This window comes from Mus caroli, chromosome 8, assembly GCF_900094665.2.
Source record: "Mus caroli chromosome 8, CAROLI_EIJ_v1.1, whole genome shotgun sequence".
Taxonomy (NCBI): domain Eukaryota; kingdom Metazoa; phylum Chordata; class Mammalia; order Rodentia; family Muridae; genus Mus; species Mus caroli.
Genome location: NC_034577.1, coordinates 95304692 through 95327234, shown reverse-complemented (window position 1 = coordinate 95327234; position 22543 = coordinate 95304692). Strand labels below are relative to the sequence as shown.

General features: G+C 47.1%; 1 protein-coding gene and 1 long non-coding RNA gene across 3 annotated transcripts in view; one reads left to right on the top strand and one right to left on the bottom strand.

Moving 5' to 3' along the window:
* Nucleotides 1–22543, bottom strand: part of Cdh5 (cadherin 5) — a 40696-nt gene that overhangs the window by 16097 nt on the left and 2056 nt on the right. The window contains exons 1-3 of one of the 2 annotated variants that reach the window (XM_021169928.2): nt 14854–14958; nt 13255–13477; nt 520–808 (exon numbers count right to left, since the gene is read on the bottom strand). In XM_021169928.2, coding sequence (XP_021025587.1) covers nt 520–808; nt 13255–13458 — 493 coding nt within the window. In that variant the 5' untranslated portion in view covers nt 13459–13477; nt 14854–14958. Of the gene's footprint in view, nt 1–519; nt 809–13254; nt 13478–14853; nt 14959–22543 lie in introns of those variants that run through there. The other variant, XM_021169927.2, reaches the window with a different exon arrangement.
* LOC110299950 overlaps nt 20553–22543 on the top strand; it is a 19010-nt gene continuing 17019 nt past the window's right edge. Inside the window, exon 1 of the long non-coding RNA XR_002378537.1 lies at nt 20553–20629. This is a non-coding gene — a long non-coding RNA (uncharacterized LOC110299950). The remainder of the gene's footprint in view (nt 20630–22543) is intronic.

Genomic DNA, 22543 nt, shown 5'->3' with positions numbered 1-22543 from the left:
TCTGAAAGTATGGATGTGGGATTAGGAAGGGTGTTGCAAAGTTCCCAGAGGGGTTGAGATTCCATTTCTCATCCTTTGGAGTTCTGGGTTTTCTCAAGGAGGTCTGGCTCCATGGCCTTGAGCACAGATCCCAGACAGAAGAGTAGAGAGAGACACACTCTTTGCCTGGACCTTCTGTAAGCAGGATGAAGGCAGGCTGGTATCTCCTAAGCCCATATCTAGGGTGACAGCACACTCTGCAGTCAGGATCAGGGTCTAGGCTATAATGAGAGTCAGTGCTCAGCACATTGTGAAGATTAAAATCCATCTATGATTAGGGTTAGGGTTTAGTTTGGGGCTAGGTCAGAGTTTTGCCTTTAGGGACACATTTTGAAATCATGTAAAGGCACAAGAGAGCATTACAACTATTTCCTTGAGCTTACTGGAGCATGACCCTAAGCATTGAGGTGGCTGATGTGAGAGGTGTCTTCAGGCTGGTGTTGAGGAAGGGAGGAGAGAGAGGGAAGACTAGGTGCATACCTATAGCTGACATCTCTGGCACAGATGCGTTGAATACCTGGTGCGAAAACACAGGCCAATTGTCATTTATATCATGCACCTTGACAGTGAAGCTGGAAGGTTGTTCCAGGTTTTTGTTGGTATTCTTGTCCACAATGAGGGCAGTAAGGAAGTACTCAGAGACTTTCTCCCGGTCTAACCTCTCATAGGCAAGCACATTCCCTGTGTTAGCATCGACTCCGAAGATCTTGCCAGCAAACTCTCCTTGGAGCACATACTTAGCATTCTGGCGGTTCACGTTGGACTTGAGCTGGGGAAGAACAGACAACATGAGCTGAGAATGGGCAGTAGGTGTGCACACATGAGTGTGTGTGCATGCATGCAACAATGCATGCATGTATGCTGACCGTACATAGTGCTCAGTAGAAGTGCTAACTGTGACACCGAAGTTTTAAACAAGAGCTTAGGACTGGTCACCAGTGAGTTCTTCTTCACCAGGTCACTGCAAGCACGGCAGGGATGGGCCTTTCTTAGCTGTGCCCAATGCCTAGAATGGAGCCTACTAATGCACTTGCCACCAGAGAATAAAGAGTGTCTTTCTCCCTAAGAAGACATGGGTTGTTACTATCTCATCTTTAAAATGGGCCCAATTCGATTCCTAAGGCTGATTTACACTAATGGGTACAGCGTCCCACTTGGAAATGAATGCCAGGAAACCTTGGCTTCTCTTGTCCCTTGCAAAAAAAAAAAAAAAAAAAAAAATCGGGACACATGCCAGTGATATACTGGAGCTGGCTTATATCAATATGGCTTTGAAGACTTGGCTAAAATTGGGGAATATTCGTGATCTGGCTGTTAAAATGTGGCCGTATCAAAAAGGAAATTATCTGAATGTACAGTGAAATAAACCATTGTAATAGATGGTCTGTCGACCCCGGATTTGGGCATTTGGAACAAGTCTAGGAGACATGCCTCTGGAGATGGGTGTCTGTTGTCTGTTGTGGTTTTTTTTTGTTTTTTTGTTTTTTTTTTCCTAGAGAGCATTGACAGAAATGAGAGGGTCCACAGTGAATGTGAGTGTCGCCACCTTATGGACTGGATAAGTAAAGCGCTTGCATCCATCTCTTTCTGGTGTCTGACTAGAGATGCTGGTGACGCTATGTCTTCCCCGCCAAGGTGGACTGCACCTTTAAATCTTGAGCCCAGTTAAGCTCTTCCTTCCTGAACTTTTGTTAAGTATTTTGTCACAGCAACATAAATGTGACTCATAGACATATAGGAGAGGCAAAGGCTTAGAGAGACTCAGAATTCATGGTTCTAACCATGTCCTGGCACTTTACCACATTCCTGAGGTCACTGTGTCTTCTGTGGGAGTATGGCGGCAACACTAAATGGCGTAGGACTATGTCCATCTTGTACCAACTCTGCCTTCAGGGATATCACAGCATCAGCTTAAAGGCTGAGTATTTACACTGTGTAGAACTGGTAAGTTCTACACATCTGCACACTCCCTGCAAACCCAGATGTCAGACATTTATCAGCACAGTAAGGATTGGTCCCAGTAAATTTGCTTCTGGAATGATGCATAAAATACTGTCTTCTTGGTGATCATGTCGTGTTAGTCGCTTCTTGGTTACAGTGTCTAACCTGCAGAACAGAACCCCCTGTGAGCTTTATCTTAACTGAGGATGTCCTGTACCTCTCAGAGCATGGAGCTTTTTTTCTTGCATAACACACGCTATTCATAGCTTAAGGGAAAGCAATGTTTGCCTAGTGCCTTACACTGAACATTACTGAGGTAAATAAGAGTAACTGCTAATGGTAAACCCACAAGTCAAAAGATAATAGAAAGTTTGAGTGCTGACTATTCTTATTGGTTTTTACAACCAGAGGATATTCAGTTTATATGTTTATATGTCATGAGTCCAAAATAGTACCTTTCTAGAAGGCTAGAATGACCCTAACAGAATTCCATTTGGAAAAACACAAAAACAGAAATTGGATGCCCACCAGATATCAGACACGCTATGGAACCCATAGATGTCCAAGGCCTCATTCTGGCTCTCAGAACTGAGGCTGACATCTCAGCGGGCAGCGCTTCAGATCAGATGAAACAATACTCTTGTGTGCAGGTGTGCAGTAAGGAGTAGTTAAAAAGGTAGGGGAAGAGAGGGTGGCCAGCAGGTCAAGGACAGTAGTTTCTGGGGAGAAGGAGATTCTAGAAGGGTGTGGACCAATCCTGGGACTCTCTTGAAGTACCCTAGAGTGCAACAATTATTCAATAATTGGAGCCTCTGATGAGGGTGGTGTCAGCTGGATGGAAGGCCAAGAAGCCAGATGGCAGAACCAGAGAGGATTCTGGAAGGTGAAAGAGGAGGGGCATGGAGGAAAGACCCTTCCCCTTGAGTGGGCATTGGGAGGCAGGCAGCAGCTGGGACTGGCAGAGATCCTGGAGCAGGGATTGTGGTGTACAGGGGGCAGGTAACACAAGAAGCCATGTTCCAGCACTGTAACCTGTGGCATGTGGGGATGGTAGGGAATGAAGAAGAGTGGTAGCCTGATACCCTCCCTGTGCAGGGTCCACGGTAAGCTGAGACACTGGTCTTAACCAGGACCTGTGATCCTCATGAAGGCACAGAAGGGATGTGGACTGAACAGTGCAGATGTCATGAGTGCCCTTCTCCCCACAGACCTTCTTTTATGCCTTCCCCTCCTCTGCTCTTTCCTCTCCTTCCCCTCTCCATCGTTTCCTTCTTTCCCTTCCTTCCTTCCTTCCTTCCTTCCTTCCTTCCTTCCTTCCTTCCTTCCTTCCTTCCTCCCTCCCTCCCTCCCTCCCTCCCTCCCTCCCTCCCTTCTTTCCTTCTTCCTTATTTCCTTCCTTTGACAAGGTCTGTCTATATAACCCAGGCTGGCCCTGAACTTACCATCTTCCACCAGGATTATAGCATGCACTACCATGATTGACCCAGTTTTATTTAAACAGACGATAGTTTTTATAGCTCTCCTTAGACTTACATCAGTGCACAGAGTTCTTGTGGGCCTGCCTCCCTTCACCTCAGCAGCACACCTTACACTAGTGTGGTCCCTTGTTACAATGGAGGAATTGAATGGGTGAAGTATTATTGATTAACACATAACTGTTTTTGTTTTTCATCTCGTATCTATGTCCCACTCGCCACCCAAGACCACCCAAGATGCCATTTGGTTATGTTTTCATTTTGGTGGTGACAGTTTCTGAGAGTTTATTTTCTGATGACCTTGACAGTTTGTCAGAATGGTGGCAGGGATCCCACTGGATGCTCTTCCATTTAAATTTCTCTGTTTCTCTCACCACTGGAGTATAGTTTTGGCTCTGCCCCTTTCTAATATTATCGTGTTTGGGTGAAATATCGCAATGCCAACAGCTGCCCTGCCCTGGTAGTCTACTCCCAGCTGGCTCCCATTGTCCATCCAGGATTATAAACAAAAGCTCCAGACTTTGACCTTGGTAAACACGCACTTCCTTCAGATTGTGTCCGAAGAGCCAGGAGGGGACCCTTGGAGTCCTGTGTTTGTGTCTTGTACACATTCTTCTTTTAGCCAGGATGGGGATCACGTGCAGTTCCTCTACTCCTCTGACCCCATGTTAGGTCCCAAATAGGTTCTGTCATCATAAGACACAGAACGTCTGCTACCCTTCCGAAGCGTGTCCTGTTTGGCTCTGGCCTCCACTTTCTGATAGCTCTTCCTGACTCATCCTTCAGATATCACCTCATGGCTAACCATTCTCCCCAGAGGATGATTCATGGCCAGTTATCCCATTGGGAAAGCAGTAACTGGACTAATGGTATTTCCCTCTATGACACAGAGCTCACTGTGTAATGCCAGACATGCGTCTTTCCTTCTGACAGGTCAGGGGACAGGATTTACATCATCCAGAAAACAAAAAAAAAAAAAGCCATTCTTGGAAGCCAGACCAACTCGTGTGCCCAGTCATTGGGTTGTTAGTAGACACTTCCCAGACTGCCCCACCTGTTTCCTTTAGCAGGAATTGGGGAGGCCATTCTGGTGCCCTGTCCTGAGACTTGTGCCCTCCCCTCAAAGGCCTTCTTCAGCCTGTTTCTGTATCTTCGCAATACTCCTGTCCACACAGCTTGTGGGGTTCTTTGCTATATGCTGTTTCTCTAGATGTCAGGCTCTCACACTGTCGTCATCGACCCCATGCCCTGTCACGTGCCTAAATGTAGGAGTTGTGAAAAATTTGGCAACCCTGAATAATTTCTTCATGCACAATGACCAAAAATGTAATTCATAATCCAATGAGCGATGGTGTCTGTGGCGGCATTTGCCTGTGTCATATCACGAGATTTCACCACTGCCTTGGTTCTCCACACAGAGCATGTGCGGTAGGAGGTGTTGTGGGTGCACTAAGCATTATGTGTGCTTTCGTACCACATAACACCAATGAGTGACACCTGAGACACTTGGCTCAGATTTAGCACTACTGTATAGACTACAGTATGGACAAAGTTTTCTGTTCTTATAGAAACAGTGATATGATAATATAGGAAATAACCTTTAAACATATATTTATATCATTTTATATTTATATATCCTTATATTTATATTTAATAATATCTTTTTTTTTTGAGACACAGTCTAACTGTGTATCCTTGGCTGTCCTGGAGCTTGTTATGTAGACCACATTGGCCCCAGACTCACAGGATTCACCTGCCTCTGCCTTCCAAGCACTTGGATTAAAGATATATGCCACCATGCCTTGTAAAATAGACTTTTAACATTTCCCTGCCACTCATTCCTCAGCGTATAGGAGTCAACATTAGTGTGTCTTTGAATTGGATTTTGTCAGAACAGTTGATTTAAAAAAATTCTGTTTGAGCTGTTGGCTTGAGTTTCATTAAAAAAATAGTTTAGTGAATTTTATCTTTGAAGACAAGCATTTATAAAATAGTTCTAAACATGCTTCTGCCATCGTGTAATATGTTTTTATGCAAAGCAGCTTTCTTACACTGAGTATCACAGGATCAAAATATTAATCCAGGGTGCCACACCTTCAATACCAGCTCTTAGGAGACAAAGGCAGGCAGATTTTCATGAGCTTGAGATAAGTCTGATCAACAGAGTGAGTTCCAGGCCAGCCAGGGCTAAAAGCAAGACCCTGTTCAAACAGATAGACAATAGGCAAACACATCTATTGTTAAAAACACTGACTCCAACATACTTTGGCCCATCAAATGTTCAGCCAAGTTTTTTTTTTTTTTTGAAATTTTAGTGTGTGTGTGTGTGTGTGTGTGTTAGGGGGAGGTGGTATATGTACACATATAGGTGCATACATGTGGTGGTCAGAGGACAACCTTGGATGTGTCTCTGAGCATTGTCCACCTTTCAGGGGGTATAATATGGTCTCTTATTAGCCTGAAGCTTGCTAAGTAGGCTAGACTGGCTGGTTCACAAGTCCCAGGGATCTTCCTGTCTCTGCCTTCTTAGTCCTGATATTCTAAGCAAGCCCCTCCAGGCCTGCCTTAACAATTACTTATATAAAAATAAGTAAGTATCAATTTCATTATGGTACAAATTCTCTTTCATTTTAATACATGATAGTTACATGTATACCAAAGGATTTTCTAAAAATGAATTTCTTTATGGTTTATTATCAGTCAATGTTGACCTGTATACCTATTTTATATGTCTGTTACATAACAATTCCTTGGGCACAAAGAGATTTGTAAATGGAAGAAGCTTGAGAAGGCCCACGCTAGGCCCAGGCAGAGGGTGCTAAATGATTTCTGGAATGGGCCAGAGAGAAAATAATTTTGGCTTTTTGGATCATAGAGTCTTGGTCACAGAACACTCCGTGCTGCCGTTTATAACATAAAAGCAGCCACGGGCAATCAGCAAACTAATAAATGTGTCTGTGTTCCAATAAAACTTTATTTATAAGACCAGGCAGAGGGCCATATTGGTCTCTGGGAAGAAGTTTCTACATTTCTACTATCCACAAGAGTGGTGAGCACATTTTTGCCCAGTGCTGTCTTCCTAGTGCTCAGTCTAAGGCTTGGAACTGCTCATTCTTCCTCCAGTGCACTGACCTGGTCCTTCTTATAGCTGGGGTATGGATTCAAAGAAGCTGATATGGTGAGACTTCAATGCTGTCAGCTTTCTTCCTCATAGATAGGGCTTAAATGCTTAATCCATCTCCCCCTGACTGCCTGTGAAATCCCACTATGCAGCCATTCCTTTGAATTAGAGTGAGTGATTTTGATGTCCATGACCATTTGACCTGGTGAGAAAGTTCACTGCTCATTAAGATAGTCTCCAAGCTCTTGGGAGAAGGACTTCTGTTGGTTATAATCTAGAGTTGGACAACAAATTCACATACTTTGACACTGCTTCTCCTGAGGTCAGGCCTGGGTCAAACACCTCATGAGTAGGGCTTTTTAACATTTGGGGAGCTGTGTGTAATCGTGGGGAACCTAGCAAGGATAATAGGATAATCTGTGCAAGAAACCTCCACTCCTGCCCCCCATTCTATTTTATTAATGGCCATACCTTGCTATATAGCGCAGGCTGGCCTTGAATTCTTGATCTTTCTGCTTTGGTCTCTTAAAGGCTGGGATTTCATGTTTATACCACTATGCTTGATGAAAAAGTTATTTTGAGGTGGTTCAGAGCCCACAACAACCATGGTTGGCAGACCGTGGCCTGGGTGATCAGTGTTGTCACCCATGTGACTTTATAGAAGCTCACTAAGATCTTTCCTGACTTCTAAAGCAGGAACAGTGAATGTAGCCTTAGCTGATTCTTCCCTTAACTCTGAGCCTTGAGGCCAGGCTGATCTCTTCAGCCTTAGCACAGGGTGGCCTTGTTAGTGACTGCTGCTCTGCAGATCAAAGTGTGGGAGAAAAATGAACCACAATGCTCACGGCTGCTTCTGCTACAGTTACAGCCCTCATCACAACCATTCTCTTCTACTCTCCATCACCAGGGCCATTCACCACCATCAGCAACACATTTCCATAGTTACCACCATTACCACCTTCTCCATCCCCTTTCCCATCACCATCACTGCTTCCACCACCTACTCTGTTATTCTCTGAGACTGTTATTCTCACATCCACTGCCACCGCTGAGCCAACACTACCAACAGCTCTGTAACAGCCTCCACTCCTGTGGTGGTTCGAATAGGAATGGCCAACATAGGCTCATATATTTGGATGCTTAAGGAGTAGCATTAGGGGGTTCGGCTTTGTTGGAGTGGGTGTGGCCTTGTTGGAGGAAGTGTGTCACTGGAGGTGGGCTTTGGGGTTTCAAATGCTCAAGCCAGGCCCAGTCTTTCTCTCTCTCTCCCTCCATCACCTTCCTGTGCCTGTAGATTCAGCTATAGTACCCTTACGTACCTTTCCAGCACCATGTCTGCCTGTATGCTGCTATATTTCCCGCCATGATCATAATGGACTAAATCTCTGCACTGTAAGACAATCCCCAATTAAATGTTTTCATTTATGAGTTACCTTGGTTTACTGTGTCTCTTCACAGCGATAGGATATTGACTGGGACAACTCTCATCTCTCCTTATCCACTAGACTAATATTGTGACTTGAAAGTGAAATGACTCCCAGTGTTTGAACACTTGATTCTCAGCTGGTAGCAGTGTTTCAGAAGGCTGTAGTAGATCCTTGCTGGAGGAAGTAGGTCATTAGAGTGAGCCTTGAGGTTTTACCGAATGGCCTTACTTCCTCTCCATTCTCTGCTTCCTGACTGGAGAACACAATGGAGCCCTCTTCCTCACACTTGACCCATGATGCCTGCCCTGATGCATCCCTTCTTATCCTGTGAGTCAAAGCAAACCCTTCCTCCCTTAAGTTGCTCCTTGTGAGGTTTGTTAAATACAGGACAACCACACTACAATCCAAAGACCCAGAAAAGTTAGATGAAGAGGAAAGGTCTAGGCAGGGAACTTCCTGGGAACGGGAAGTAGAATAGATTTTGTGGATGCACTGGGGGCAAGTGGGGATGGGAACAGGAGGGATCCGGTCAGGGAGGGAGGGATGGAGGGAGAAAGTACAGGGAGAGACTACTGGAATATGTGGGCTTTTAGGGGGTGATGTGGAAACCTAGTAGAGTGGAAACTTCCTGGAAATGATGAGGGTGACCCTAGCGAGGACTCAAACACAAATGACAAATATACACAAACAAAAAAGTCAATGAAATGATACCTAGTGATAATTTTCCATACTCTAGATCTGCGAGTAGCCCAATCGTCATCAGAGAAGCCTCCTCCAGTAGCTGTTGGAAGCAGGTGCAGAGACCCAGAGCCAAACATCAGGTGAAGCTTGGGGAACCCCGCAGAAGAGAGGGAAGGAAGGACTGTAGGAGTCAGAAGGGTCAAGGACACCAGAACCCAGCCCATGGAATCAACTAAACAGGGTTCGTATATGTTCATAGAGACTGAAGTAGCAATCACAAAGCCTGCACGGGGCTGCATTAGCTCCTCTGCATACAGGCTTTGGTCGTTTAGTTTGGAGTTCTTGTAGGACTCCTAGCAGTGGGTATGGGGTTGTCTCTGACTCTCCAGCCTGCTTATGGGAGCCTTTCCCTCCCACTGGGTTGCCTCATCCAGCCTTGATATGAGGGTTTGTGCCTGGCCTTGTTGCATCTTCTTAGGCCATGTTTGGTTGATATCATTGGGAGGCCTGCTCATTTCTGAAGGTAAATGGAGGGGCAGAGGACAGAGGGGTGAGGAGAAGTGGGGGTGGGAGGAGAGAAGGGAGGGGAAGCTGCTGTTGGGATGTATTGTTTGAGAGAAGAATAAAAACAAAGAAACGAAGAAAGAAATGTTGAAATGACTAATACAAGTGTCATCATCAATGTGACAGCCACTACTACCACCATCCATGGTCACATAGGCTCAGTGCCTTGGCCTGTGGAGGGGAAGTATATCCTGGTAGGAGTATGTGGCAGAGGAGACTGGTTCACTAATTATCCAGGAAGCAAAGGGAGAGAGGTGGGTTCACGGTTCCCACGTCTCCATCGCGGGAACATCCCTAGTGACCTCATTTTGCTCCTCAAGATTCCATCATCCTCACTGGGGCCATGGCTGGGGCACATGATCTTTAGGGGACACTGAAGAGCTAAATATAACATTCTGTTTTGATTAATTAGTGTGTGTGTGTGTGTGTGTGTACCTCTGAGGGCAACTTGTGGGAGTTATTTGTTTCTCTCCTTTTACCAAGTGAGGCCTGATGATTAGCCATTAGACTGGACGTGAATGCGTTTGCCTACTGAGTCATCTCTCTGGCTCATACACAAGCGAATGAAACAAACTCATTTTGTATTCACATATGTGAAAGGCAGGTGTACGTGTGTCACAGCACACACACATGCAGAGGTCAGAGGGCCACTCTCGGGATTTCTCTCTATTCTCCTGCCACTCAATCATCAGTGAACTCGAGTTGCCAGACTTGCATAACAGGACACTTATCTGTTGCACCATCTTGACAGCCTGGGAGTAAAGGTGCGTGCCACCATCCAGCTCTCTTTCTTTCTTTTAAAAACAAGTTAATTAGTTAATTGTTTTAAAATTTTATATACATTGGTGTTTAGCCTGCATGTATTTCTGTCTGTGTGAGGGTGTCAGGCCCAGGAAGAGGAGAGTTACAGAGAGTCATGAGCTCCCATATGGGTGCTGGGAATTGAACCAGGGTCCTCTTGGAAGAGCAGCCAGTGCTCTTAACCGCTGAGACATCTCTCCAGCTCCCTCTTGTTCTTTATGTATGATTTTTCATGGCTGTAGTGGCATCACTCCTGTGATGGAAGAAGGTGGTCTGTCTGCAGGGCCAAGTGACTAATGGTACGGAGATATCTGAGTGCAGCAAAGGAGACTTGGTGACACTCTACTGCCATGTTGGCTCTAGCACATTCTGGGTGATTTAGTGGTTGTTCTTTTGTTTTTTGTTTTGTTTTTGTTTTGTTTTTGTTTTTGTTTTTGTTTTTTGAGACAAGGTTTCTCAAAAAACCCCCAGTGGATAACTTGTTTTAAAAAAATGTTTAGTTAAATTTCTGTGTAACCTTCATTTTTATGTGTGCGATTGTTCTGCTTCCATGCATGCACACATGTATGCATGTGCATTACATTTGTGCAGTTCCTGCAGAGGCAGGAAGGTGTCAGACTCCCCAAGATGAGTTAAAGACAGTCTCGGATTGCCACGATAATAATATCCTGGCTCTGACTACTATGGGCTCCTGGTCATCTCAGAACCCCATGAGTCACATCTGTAAGAGTCTGCGCGGTATCGACCTACAGTCCCGGCAATGCTCAGAAGAAGTTTCTTCTGAGTCTGAAGGAAAGGTTCTGAGCCTTTAAGAATAAAGGCTGAGCTGGAGTAAAAGTTTCGTGCTGCAAGATGCAGTGATACAGGACACCCATTCCTGTTTCATAGGGGAGAAATTGTGATGGTTGGTGTTGATTACCAGCTCGACTGGATCTTGAGTCACTTATGAGACAAACCTTACCTGGGAGGGATTATCTACATGAGGATATCTTTGGACATTCCTTTGAGGGATTTCCTTGTTTCTGTTAACTGAGGTGAGAGTACCCTCCCATTTCAAGAGGGATGTTCCCTGGGCAGAGGTCCAGGACTGTATGCAGATGAGAAAGCAAGCCGAATAGGCAATCGTTGCTTTGTTCTTGATGGTGGATGTAATATACCCAGCTGCTTTAACCCCCTGCTGCCTTGGCTTCCTCTTGATGATGGAGCTCACCCTTGAACTATGAGTCAAAGTAAACACTTTCACCCTCAAGTTGCTTTTGTTAGATTTTTTTTAAAAACCACAGCAAATAGAAAGGAAACTAAGACAAGAAAGGAAGAGTTGGACTCACGTAAGAAAACATCAAATCTCATAGTTCCATGTCTAGCAGTCTTGGGCAGAGGGCAGAATGATGTGAGATCCAAAGGGCTTAAGCAGCCTGTCCCGCATGACTTGTTTGATTGAAGTCTCTATGGCATCTCCCTTAATCTGGCTCTATGTCTGCATTTCTGGCATATTTAACTTTTGGGAATCCCCATTAGAGAGTCACCTTCATTCTCCCAGATTGTAGACCACCTACTCAGGGGATGCCTTCATGGACTCCAAACCTACCAAGCTATCTAACTTCCCAGGTTTTCCTTTGAAATTATGGTAGAAGCCTGTGACCTAGCAATTCTTATATCTGCATGCCCAAAAACCAACCTCATGTGAATGATACCCAGGTATAAGGCTGGCTTCAGAAACAGCCAGACTACCTTAGATTGTGAGCTCAGTGGCCTCTGAGTGGCTGACTGGTCAAACACAGGGAAGAGGATCCCAATCCTGTGAAAATGATTCCATAGTCAGTCCTTTGAGAGTAGGGTGTTCTGGTGTTCTCTTCTCAGACAAGTCTGTGGACTGCAGATGAGTGGTGTCCTGCCAATTTCTGAGATACTCTAAAGGCATCTTTGCTATCGTTCTGTTGTAAAGTATTGGGCTTATTTTTAATGCACCAATTTAAAGGCTCACAGCTCACAACTAAGACCTTGCCTTGAGTCTCAAAAGGCTGTGTCGCTTTGAGCCTGTGTGAAGGAAGACCGACATGGAAAACCCACAGCAAAGCTAGTTTGTTCAGCCCATGGTGTGTGGGAGGCAGAACGTGTGTGTGTGTGTGTGTGTGTATATTAGAGTCCCAGTATCACCTTCAACTGCACACTTCTAATGACCTTCCACTATCTCCGACTCCCTATAGCGCCACAGGTTGATAAAATAATTTAGCCTGTGACCTTTGGGAGACATCTTAAGGTCTAAATCATAAACTCTCTCACCTGCTTGTTCAGAGCACTGTTACCATAGCCACCAGTTACTCCCATCGCCTTCTTCTTCTCTATCACTATCGTGGTTACTGTTACCACCACCACCACCATCATTACCACTCTCACCACCGCCATTAATCTCCTCACCTTCCCTGTTAGCATCCACACTATTGGCACCATTACTACTATTGTCAAGGCCAATATTACCAAGAGCGTCACCATTACAATGACCTCACTACCATAACTGCCTTCTTCTTCCCACTTATTATAGCCATGTTGACCATCATTACCATTTTCACCACCACCTTTCTTCACCGTCAACACTGCTACCACCCTTACCGCCACCGCCACCGCCACCGCCACCAGCACCAGCACCAGCACCAGCAGCACCACCATCATCACCATCATCAGTGGCAGCACGAACTCCCTTACTTTCTCCGTCACTATCATCATGATGCTTACCATTACTATCTCATCGTCATTGTCTTTAGTATCTCTCCTTTATTTTCAATGGCATTACCACCATTATTATCACTACCATAAAAACACCTTCACCATTTTCATCTTCACCATCACCTCATCTCAACTGCCATCACAGTTCTCTTCTCTTCTTTACTATCACTACTGTTTCCTCTATGTCTACCATGACCACCACCACTACCATCACCACCATCACCACCACCATTCTCCTCTTCTTCCTCCTCCCCTTCTTTCTCCTCCTCCTCCTCCTTTCTACCATGAATTTTCTCTTTCCTATCACAACTATCACCACGCATGTCACCTTCACCATTATTACCACCCTGTTCTTTGCCTCCTCCCCGCACTCCCCCCCCACCAATGATAACCACTCTTATATTCACCACCATCTTGGCTACATGGCCATGACTATGATCCAGTGTTGATAATGGCCATCACCCTGGAGCCCGAGTCTTACCTTTCCCACATAGTGGGGCAGCGATTCATTTTTTTCTTCATCGATGTGCATTTGATTCCAAATCCAGTCTCTCTTTTGGCGATGGTGGGCAGGTAGCATGTTGGGGGTGTCTATCTGGGGAAAGTTAGGGCCTGCCATTGCTGCCACTGCCAGGAGGCCTAGGAAGGCGCCCAAAGCAGTGGCCAGCTCTGTGAGCCTCTGCATCCTTCCGGGAGGAGCTGATCTGGGGAAAGAGGATAGACACCATCAGGACCCAGTGCCCACTGTCCTATGGAACAAGTGGCTCACTCTAGGAACCAAAGTTTCTTTGTCTCTCTCCTTCTTTATCTGTCACTCAGCTGACACCAGCAGAATGGTAAGCTGGTCTAAGTAGGGAAGGCAAACCCAGAAATGATTTCTCCTTATACCCACATAGGATGATGTGGTAGCAGGTGTTGGGGTATGAGATTCCCCAGGAACCCGGGAAGGATACCTGGAATACTGATGTCCAAGCTCCCAAAGCATCATGGGAGCACTCAGAATAACACTGTTTTATAAAAGAGGGTACTAAGGCACAGAGAGGTTAACTTCAACTGAGAATGAAGCCCCAGCCTCTGACCACACCCAGTCACCTCCAGAGAGTGCTCACTATTTGCCTGGCTCCAGTTCAGGTGCTTTAGACACGCGGTCTCATTTGCTCTACTTTCCAGCCTCCAAGGTTGGTGTAATCGTGACTCTCATTTTACAAATGAACTGAGACACAGAGACACTTAGTAACACCCCCAAATCACCCAGACTGTAAGGGACCAAGCCAAGGCTTGGACTAGGTCTGTGTGCCTCAACATTCCAGCTCTTTCTTGATGCCTTTTGCATCCCAGCAGATTCGCAGCTTCTCTGAGGGAGATTTAATGGCTCCCCTTAAACATCTCCAGGTCATTCCAGCCCGAAAGCTCTTCTGGAATTGTGGTCGTCTTAGGAAGGCTCCTAGGAAATCTCAAATATCTTTTTTTAAAAATTATTTGTGTGTATGTGTCCCACAGAGCCTGGGACAGGGGCACGGGATCCCCTGGAGCTGGGATTACAGATATTACAGACAGTTGTGAGCCGCCATATTGGTGCTAAGACTTGAACCTAGTTCCTCTGCAAGAGCAGCCAGTGCTCTTAAGCCTTGAGCCATTTCTCCAGCCCCAATCCCAAATACCTTAACCCAGACGTTAGCTCCTCACTCTAGAACCCTTAGGTGATGGCCAGGCTACGGGTTGTATTGGGAGGGAGTTGGGAGGAGACCGGGATACAGAGGGCTGACTTCATAATTTGTGGGTCGAGTGTAAGACAGTGTGGGTTTCCTTTTTAAAAAAAAATTAGGAAATTTGAAATAGAGATGAAAGAATTTTAAACTACACAGGGACCCCCTTGAAGCACAGGCTGTGTACTCTGGAAGGCAACCTGTTGGCTTGGAATGGGCATTGCTCAGAGATCAAGTTCTGCCTCTGGTCTAAGTTTTGAGCATGGAAAGTTTCCGGTGCCTTGTGGTGATAGAGACCTCGACAGGTCGTCATCACTGTGGCTTCTAATTCCTGAACTCCCTTGCCACCCACCCAGGGTCCCTGTGTCACTGACCTGCAGTTCCTGGGATGGTATGGGGAATCAGTACGGGTGCCTGGAGAGAGAGGAGGGCTTTCAAGGATCTGGAAGGGGTAGCCTTCTGTTCTGCTATGGAAGGAAGGGATGGGTCGTGTGTATCACAGGACTTTCCTAAACTCTAGTAACATCATCTCCAGACCATTGGTGCCAGATTGGCCTCAATGAGGGCTGGGCTGTCTGTGCTGATCTTAGCACTCATGATCCTTGCCTTTCAGCTCCTCCAAGTCTGTCCTAGAAGGAAGTGAACCCCAGCGTCCTAGAATGGGTGCCCTAAATAAAGGTGCTATGTGCCTAAGGGAGACTCTGTATCCTCAGGCCACCATTAACAAAGGGGTCTGCCTAGACAATGCCAGGGGCTCTAGAAGTAAGATGCCAGGTAGGAGAAGGCAATGAAGGTGGGGGAGGGAAGCCGAAGGCCTGCTAGGCATCTGGTCCTGACTCAGGGAAGTGACCCTTGCCTCCCCACCTTGCAGGCATGGCTGGCTACTTGAGTCATTTCCTGATTTGCTCGGGGAAGAACTGCCAGGCTTGGGTTTTTCTGTTCTGCCTCAAGTAAAAAGTGACTAGGAAGTAGAAACGAGATACAGTAGGAAGTGAAACAGAGGAGGGAGAGTTCTCAGGCCTGGGGTAAGCAGAGGACAGGAACCTAAATGCTATGCTACCGGGGGTGAGCACCTCCTGGCTGTAGGATTCAACTCGGCGGAGGGGCACAGCTGTGAGTCAGGGAGGCCTGTCCTGGAGTTCCTCTCCACACTGGGACCAACAGGAAGATAAGAAAGTGGGAATCCCATTAGAAGAAGCAGCTATGAGGAGGAAGCAGCCAGCAGAGACCGGGAGGCCACAGGCGGCCTTTCTGAGATGGTTTTATTGTATTTTGTAGCACTGGGGGTGTAACCAAGGGCCTCGTGTGTGCTGGGCAAGTGCTCTATCACCAAGCAACACTCCCAGCTCTTTCAAGAAAACTATTTAAGACCTAAGTATAAGAAGGCTAGTAGGAGAAAGAGAATTTCAGCGTGTAGCTCCAGGAGGAATGAAGCCCCAGTGTAGAAGGGCAGTTATCATGACTGAGGAAATGACGAAGTCTCCTGGGCCAGATAGAAATGAGTTGCCTTTAATCCCAGCACTTGGGAGGCAGAGGCAGGCAGATTTCTGAGTTCGAGGCCAGCCTGGTCTACAGAGTGAGTTCCAGGACAGCCAGGGCTACACAGAGAAACCTGTCTCAGAAAAAAAAAAAAAAAAAGAAAGAAAGAAAGAAAGAAAAAAAAAGAAAAAGAAGAAATGAGTTGAAGGGCCAAGGCATTGAAAAGAGGCTACGTCAGTGTGACAGGTGGATAATGTCCTCCAAATATCCATGACTTATACACTAGAATCTGAAAGGTCACCTTACAAAGGGACTCTTGGTGGATATACTTAAATGGACTACCCAGGATAATCCCTGGGTCTTCTGGAGACAGAGGGAGAAGGATCAGATTAAAAAATAAGATGTAGCTTACTGGTGGGGCAGGCCAGTAATCCCAGCTACAGAGGTGACTGTGGCAGGAGCTGTCTCAAGATCAAGGCCTTCCTTGGCTACTGGCTGACTTCAAGGGCAGCCTAAGCAGTCTGGGGGTCGGGGAGTGTTCCTGTGTCACAAATAAGGACGTAGCTCTGTTGGTAGACTGCTTGCCCAGTATGTACAAAGCCTGAGTTTAACTCCAGCACCATGTAAACAGATGGCGGCATATGCCCATAGTCCCAGCATTTGGAAGGTAGAGGACCAGAAGTTCAAAGGTCACCCTCAGCCACATAGGAAGCTGGAGGCCAGTCTAGGACTCAAAAACAAAAACAAAAACAAAACCAGAAAATGTAAAGAGAGGGCTCCAGATGTGGTTCTATAGTAGGGCACTTGTCTCCAATATGTGAAGGCCTAGATTCCAGCATCACAAATGATGTAGTCAGATGAGGCCGGGGTATGCTGAGAGGCTATCAGCTGAGGGATGTAATGGCTGCAGGAGCTGGAAGAGGCCTGGCCATGAGCTCCTTCTGAGGCCTGTAGAGGGGTTACAGCTCTGACTTTAGCCCTCTGAGAACCATCCCAGACTCCTGGCTTTCAGAACTGTAAGGCAGTACATAAATCAACACATGCAATCAACCCATGCGGCTTTAAGCCCTCGGATCTGTGGTAGCTTGTCACCATCATTGGAGGATCATGGCTTGCTTATTGTGCTCATTCCTGAACACACAATCCTTAAGTGGTGTCGCCTGTAATCTCAGGATTTGGGAGGCACAGGTAGATGGACTGTCAGAAACTTGAGGCCGGTGAGAGCTACTTCACAACATCCGGTCTCCAAAGAGCAGTAACAATAGTACCTAGCGCAAGCATTTTCATAGAATTTGTGTAGGTCAGTTTTTCTCCTAGGCTCTCCTCCTTGCCCTCACTAACCTCTGCACTGGGCCACAGAGCTTCTTCTGGGACTCCTAGCCTTGGCCTTGGCCTCTACTTGGGTTTGGTTAAAGATGTCCAGTGGGTGCTCTAGCAATGGGAGGAGAGAAGTCGACCACTCCTTCCCCGCTCATTCCTCTGGTCTGTCTTTCCCTTTGTGGTTGCAGCCCTACAATGTATGCCAGCCCCTAAAGGGCAACCTCTGTGGGATTTTGGCTCTGGGCTCTGGACTCTACAAGTGTTTCCCTTTTGCCTCTTCAACCCTAGAGTGATAATAGCTTCCCCCCATTGCTAGTCTCTGGGCGCCTCCATGGGTTGCTTGGTCCCTGCCCTACTGCTCCCAGACTTCACTGCAAGTCCCTTCAAAGAGCCCACACTGGACATTGAGTTCCCTCAGGGGACTCCATATGACACACTGAGCAAACACGATTTCTTTATGGGACCTGTTGGAATGAGAGACAGGTTCCGAAGGCTGACAACAGCCACCGGCTATATGAGGAAATTATTATTATTTTAGACTTCAATGAAGCAGAGTTCACTGGCTCACAGGGGACACTAGCCTGTGGGTGGGCTTTGGCTGGCCACATGGAGCTATCAAAGATGCAGAGCTGACCTTCTGCTCTGTGTCCAGCAGAGGCCTTGCTGTGAGCCCTGAAAAGAAAGCCTCTGGCCCATGAGGTCGCCTGCAACTTCCCAACCTCTAACAGGAATGGCTTTTGCTCTTGTGGTGTCCTGTACAGCAGAGGACAGGGAGGTCTGTTCACTCTGTTTCTTGTCAGTCAGCTGTTGGTGAGGAGGGAGGGCCATGGAGTGTGGGCCGTGGGACGTGGGATCTTGTGAGGCTGAGTCCTAGGGTGTAAAGTAGGCTGGCCTCCCCAAGCGTGCTATCTGATTTAAACCTTAGCACAGCTTTGAGGCAATTACCAATAGTCCCGGTCTGCAGATGAGGAAGAGCAGGCTCTGTGGAAGCTCAGACTGAAGCAGCCTGTCTCGAATCACCTCTCTCTCTCTCTCTCTCTCTCTCTCTCTCTCTTTCTCTCTCTCTCTCTCCCTCCCTCCCTCCCTCCCTCCCTCCATCCATCCATCCATCCCCGCCCCCCCCTCTCTCCAGCAACACTTGTCATAGTAACAGTTCTCAGTGCTTGGCTTTTGGAGATACCCCATCATCTAAGTTTCACACTCTCCCCAGCGTGTGTAGGGTGTAGAAATTCTCATTCCCATTTTGCAGATGAGGAAGTCTAGAGATGGTCCAGCACACAATCTTCCCTCTTCTAAATTCCGATTGACTATATACAGCCTCAGAGGGACCAGGGGGACTTTTCATTCCAATAGCCACACTTAATATTACCTCTAGTGTTAGCAATTTAGCAGCAAGGAAGGGTTTTGTAGGACAGCCATCATCCTTTCCTCCTGTCTAGGGATGGAAGCTAGGATGGCTGTGGTCTCTCTGGAGGCCAAATCTCCTTAATGTTTAGCCACTGCTCAGGTGATGCTGTCTCTATCCCCTCGCTTTCCCTAGCAGAGTCTTATCTCTCTTGGCCCTTCTTACTAGCTTCAGAAAGGCTTAGAATGTCTCTAGATGGAATCAGGGCACCGAAGATGTCTGAAAGGCTTGAGGAGATTCCGTGCTGAGCATCCCAGCTCGATAGTTGGGAACCTGTGTGAACACAGCAGCCAGGGGACAGGAAGGGCCTAGTGGCTCAGCGGTGGGTGTGGGGCACTCAGTGGTTGCCTGTATCCCTTGTCACCCGGGAGCTGTGATGATGCCCTAACTCTGGGAGCATGCTGATGCTCTGAGAGAAAAATTCCAAACAGATGACAGAGCCTGCTGTGCCCTCAGCCAGTCTAAGAATGCCAAGTAGATTCTAATTTTGAAGACAAAGACTGCCCTAATGGTGAGCATACACAGAGTTCAGACAATGGGTACTTACTGTATCTGAGAACCTGAATATGTCTAAACTCAACCATGCCCTGGAAGGTCAGGATCTTTGAGGCTCTTGGAGTCTCTACCCAGAGTAGCCATGGGCCAAGGTGCCAGAAATGAGATACCTAGGCCAGAATCTGGGGACTGAATGGGACAGGGCAGGGCCCCATGGCTCTAACTATTGCTCTCTGGATTCCCTTTGAGGCTCCAAGCATAGTCCTAACTATGAGACCTTAATTCCAGGACATCCTATTCCCACAGGGCTTGGTCACACCACACCACTTCCCTGAAGGAAGCCAGGAGAGGACAAGATTACACAGTTGATTACCTACTAGCACCTATCTTATATAGGCCTTTGTGCCTATGGACCCAGGATGTAAACCACACCAGATAAAAAAATTCAGTGTGAGCTGGGAAGAAAGGATTTGAGAGGCTGTGAGAGGGTGTGTGTGTGTGTGTGTGTGTGTGTGTGTGTGTGTGTGTGTGTGTGTAGGCAGAACTGGCATGCAGCCCGAGCTCCAGGAGGGAACTCTGGTTTTGTTGTTGTTTTTCTCATTCACCCACTGTGGGACATGAAGCAGAGTCCCCGTTCCCTTTGTCTTTATAGCCCATCTGTCCCTAGCACTTGGCCTCAAGAGGTTGTGAGATGGGTTCAACCTTGAGTTCTACAGATTACTGGTTTTGAGTCCAGCTGAAGGTGTGTGTATGTGTGTGTGTGTAGGAGCTGGAGTATCTCTGGGGCTCCCTGGAACTAGGTTTTGGCTTTGTAGCTGAACAGATGTAGGGAATTTGGCTCCGGTTAGAGCCCCTCAGCGGGGCATAAGGCCAGTGTTTTGGGTTTGTCCGCCCCTGACCACAGGGCCTCAGTTAAGCCTTAGGTTCTAGCTGCCAGGTTCTGTCTGTTTGAGGAGGGTATCTATCTATCTATCTATCTATCTATCTATCTATCTATCTATCTATCTATCTATCTATCTCCCTGGAGTCTCATATCCTTCTAGAAGCTAGTATGAGCCCCAGTGGCCCTGTATATAGGCATGTTCCCACAGCAGTTCCGCAGAGCTGACTCCCTTACCTCCTTCCTATACAGGGACCTGTCTTCTATCCACCCTATGGTCTTCAGTAAGGACTTGGGGCTGGATCTAGCAGGCTAAGTGGAGCCCCAGGGCGGGCCTCTGAGGATGGAATGCTCAGCCCTACCCCAGCCCCCTGCAGACTGTGGACTCCAGCCTGGAGGTCTGGGTCAGGGATGAGAGGCAGGGCGATGGGCGGAGATGGCTCAGAACATGTAGGGGGTGTGCCTGTGCTCAGTTGCTTTGGAGCCTGAGCTCTGTGTGTGGCCCTGGGCAGCTCTCAGCCTGCCTACCCCACATTTTGAGCTTCAGCTAGGACAGGATTTGGATCTAAAGGTACATGCACCCCCAACTCCTCCTCTTCTTGAGCCCTCCATGTTTTGGGTTTGTCTGCCCCTGACCACAGGGCCTCAGTTAAGCCTTAGGTTCTAGCTGCCAGGTTCTGTCTGTTTGAGGAGGCTATTAGATATACTGGAGGGCTCCAGGGTGAGGTCAGTCCCTCCAATTCTTCTATCTTCTACCTTCCTACCCCATTTCCAGCCATGAGGCATCCTAATGGTTTCTAAAATGCACAATGCTTGTCCTATACCCAACGTGCTGGAGTGTCCTTCCTAGTTTTGCTCTCTGAGTGAGTGCAGCCCCTGGCCACCTCCTCCATGAAGTCTTCCAATTGCCACCAACTCCCAGCCCAGCCTCTGCTTCATAGTCTGAGCATCCTCTTCCCAGAAACATCCAGGCTCCAACTCTGTACTACAGCCTAATGTTCAGATACATGAACTCAAGGTAGGTCTGGAGTCTGGTGGCATAGGATACCCCTGTGACTCAGTCTCCTATCCTGAAACTGCTTCTGGGTCTCTCTTCACTCACAGGGCTTAAAAACCATGTATACTTGCAGACAGCACCTTGGGTGTGTTAGAGCAAATGCTACCCATGGTTTAACTGAACAAAACAAATAAAGCTCTTGCTTATTCCCAAATAGCCCCTCCAACAGCCATCCTATTGCTAGATCCCTCTAAAATCTGATCTTTTAGGACAATTAAATAATTTTCCCTTCAGGTCTTCAGAGAGAATACACATATCCCTGAGCCGTGAGCCTCTTAAGGCAAGGCTGCCAAGTTAGAACTCACAGGCTGTTGCTACTCACCTCTTCCCATACCTGCGGCAGGCATCACTAATCAATCACACTGTTCGTTTCTCTGTAATACAACTTTTGAGATAGAGACTTCGAATAGAACCAAATCTTGTTTGCAATTTGAAACTGATTTGCTAGGTCATTTAAACTAGCTCTCTGTCTCCTCTGGGGAGGCCCAAGCATCAGACAGAGGACTCTTTCAGCCTCCTCTGAGCATCCTGACTTGGGGTGGGTTGGTGGAGCAATTGTGGGGCATTACAACAAGGTCCACGTTTGTTTGAGCCTGACCTGTGGCTCATGTGCTCTGTGGTCTTGGGTCTGTGCTTTGCCCTCTCTGGGCTTCAGTGGCTGCATCGGTAATAAAGGCAACAAACACTGAATCCCTGGACAGGAGGACTAGAATATACACAGTGAACCCCAATATACACAGACAGCGCTCCCAGATATGTGGGTATCTTGACCTCTTCCTCTTTGGTCTGTGCCTTCCACCGGCTGCCTCACATCTGACCTAATTTCCTGGTCTTGCCTTAGGCTCATCCTCCCATTTCCCTGCTCTTCTCCAGGGGTAAATGACATTCACCACTATCCGTCCATCCCTGAGCCCCATTTCTCCCTCCTGGCCTGTGCATCTGCCAGGCAGTCAGAATCATCCTCTGACACCCAGAGAGACAGGAGACCAAGGCTGAGTTTATGGGAGCTGTGCGAGTCTTCCCAGAATTCCAGGTTCCCACTCTTCCTTCAAGAAGTTCTCTGTAATTTCTCCTCTCAATGCCAACTTAGAGCAGGGTTATGCTGAACTTTTTATATTTCCCCAGTAGAACCAGTCTCTTAGGGCAGTTCCCGGTTTATCCTTATCCTGGCTGTGGTGGTCTAAATTGTATATGATTGCCTCTTCTCTAAACTCCAATATAGAGTATGGCTATGGGGTCAGCCCTAACCCTTTCCCACTTTATACTATGTGACCTCATGTCTGGCTAGCCTCTCTGGATTCCAGAGGTCCCATCAGTCACTTGGGAATTATTCATGTCAACTGACGGGGTGCTAAAGAGGTGATGGAAGCAACCAGAAATGGTCCACTCAGTCAGGGGTTGAGATTTTTGCTAGAACGGTGGCTAGTG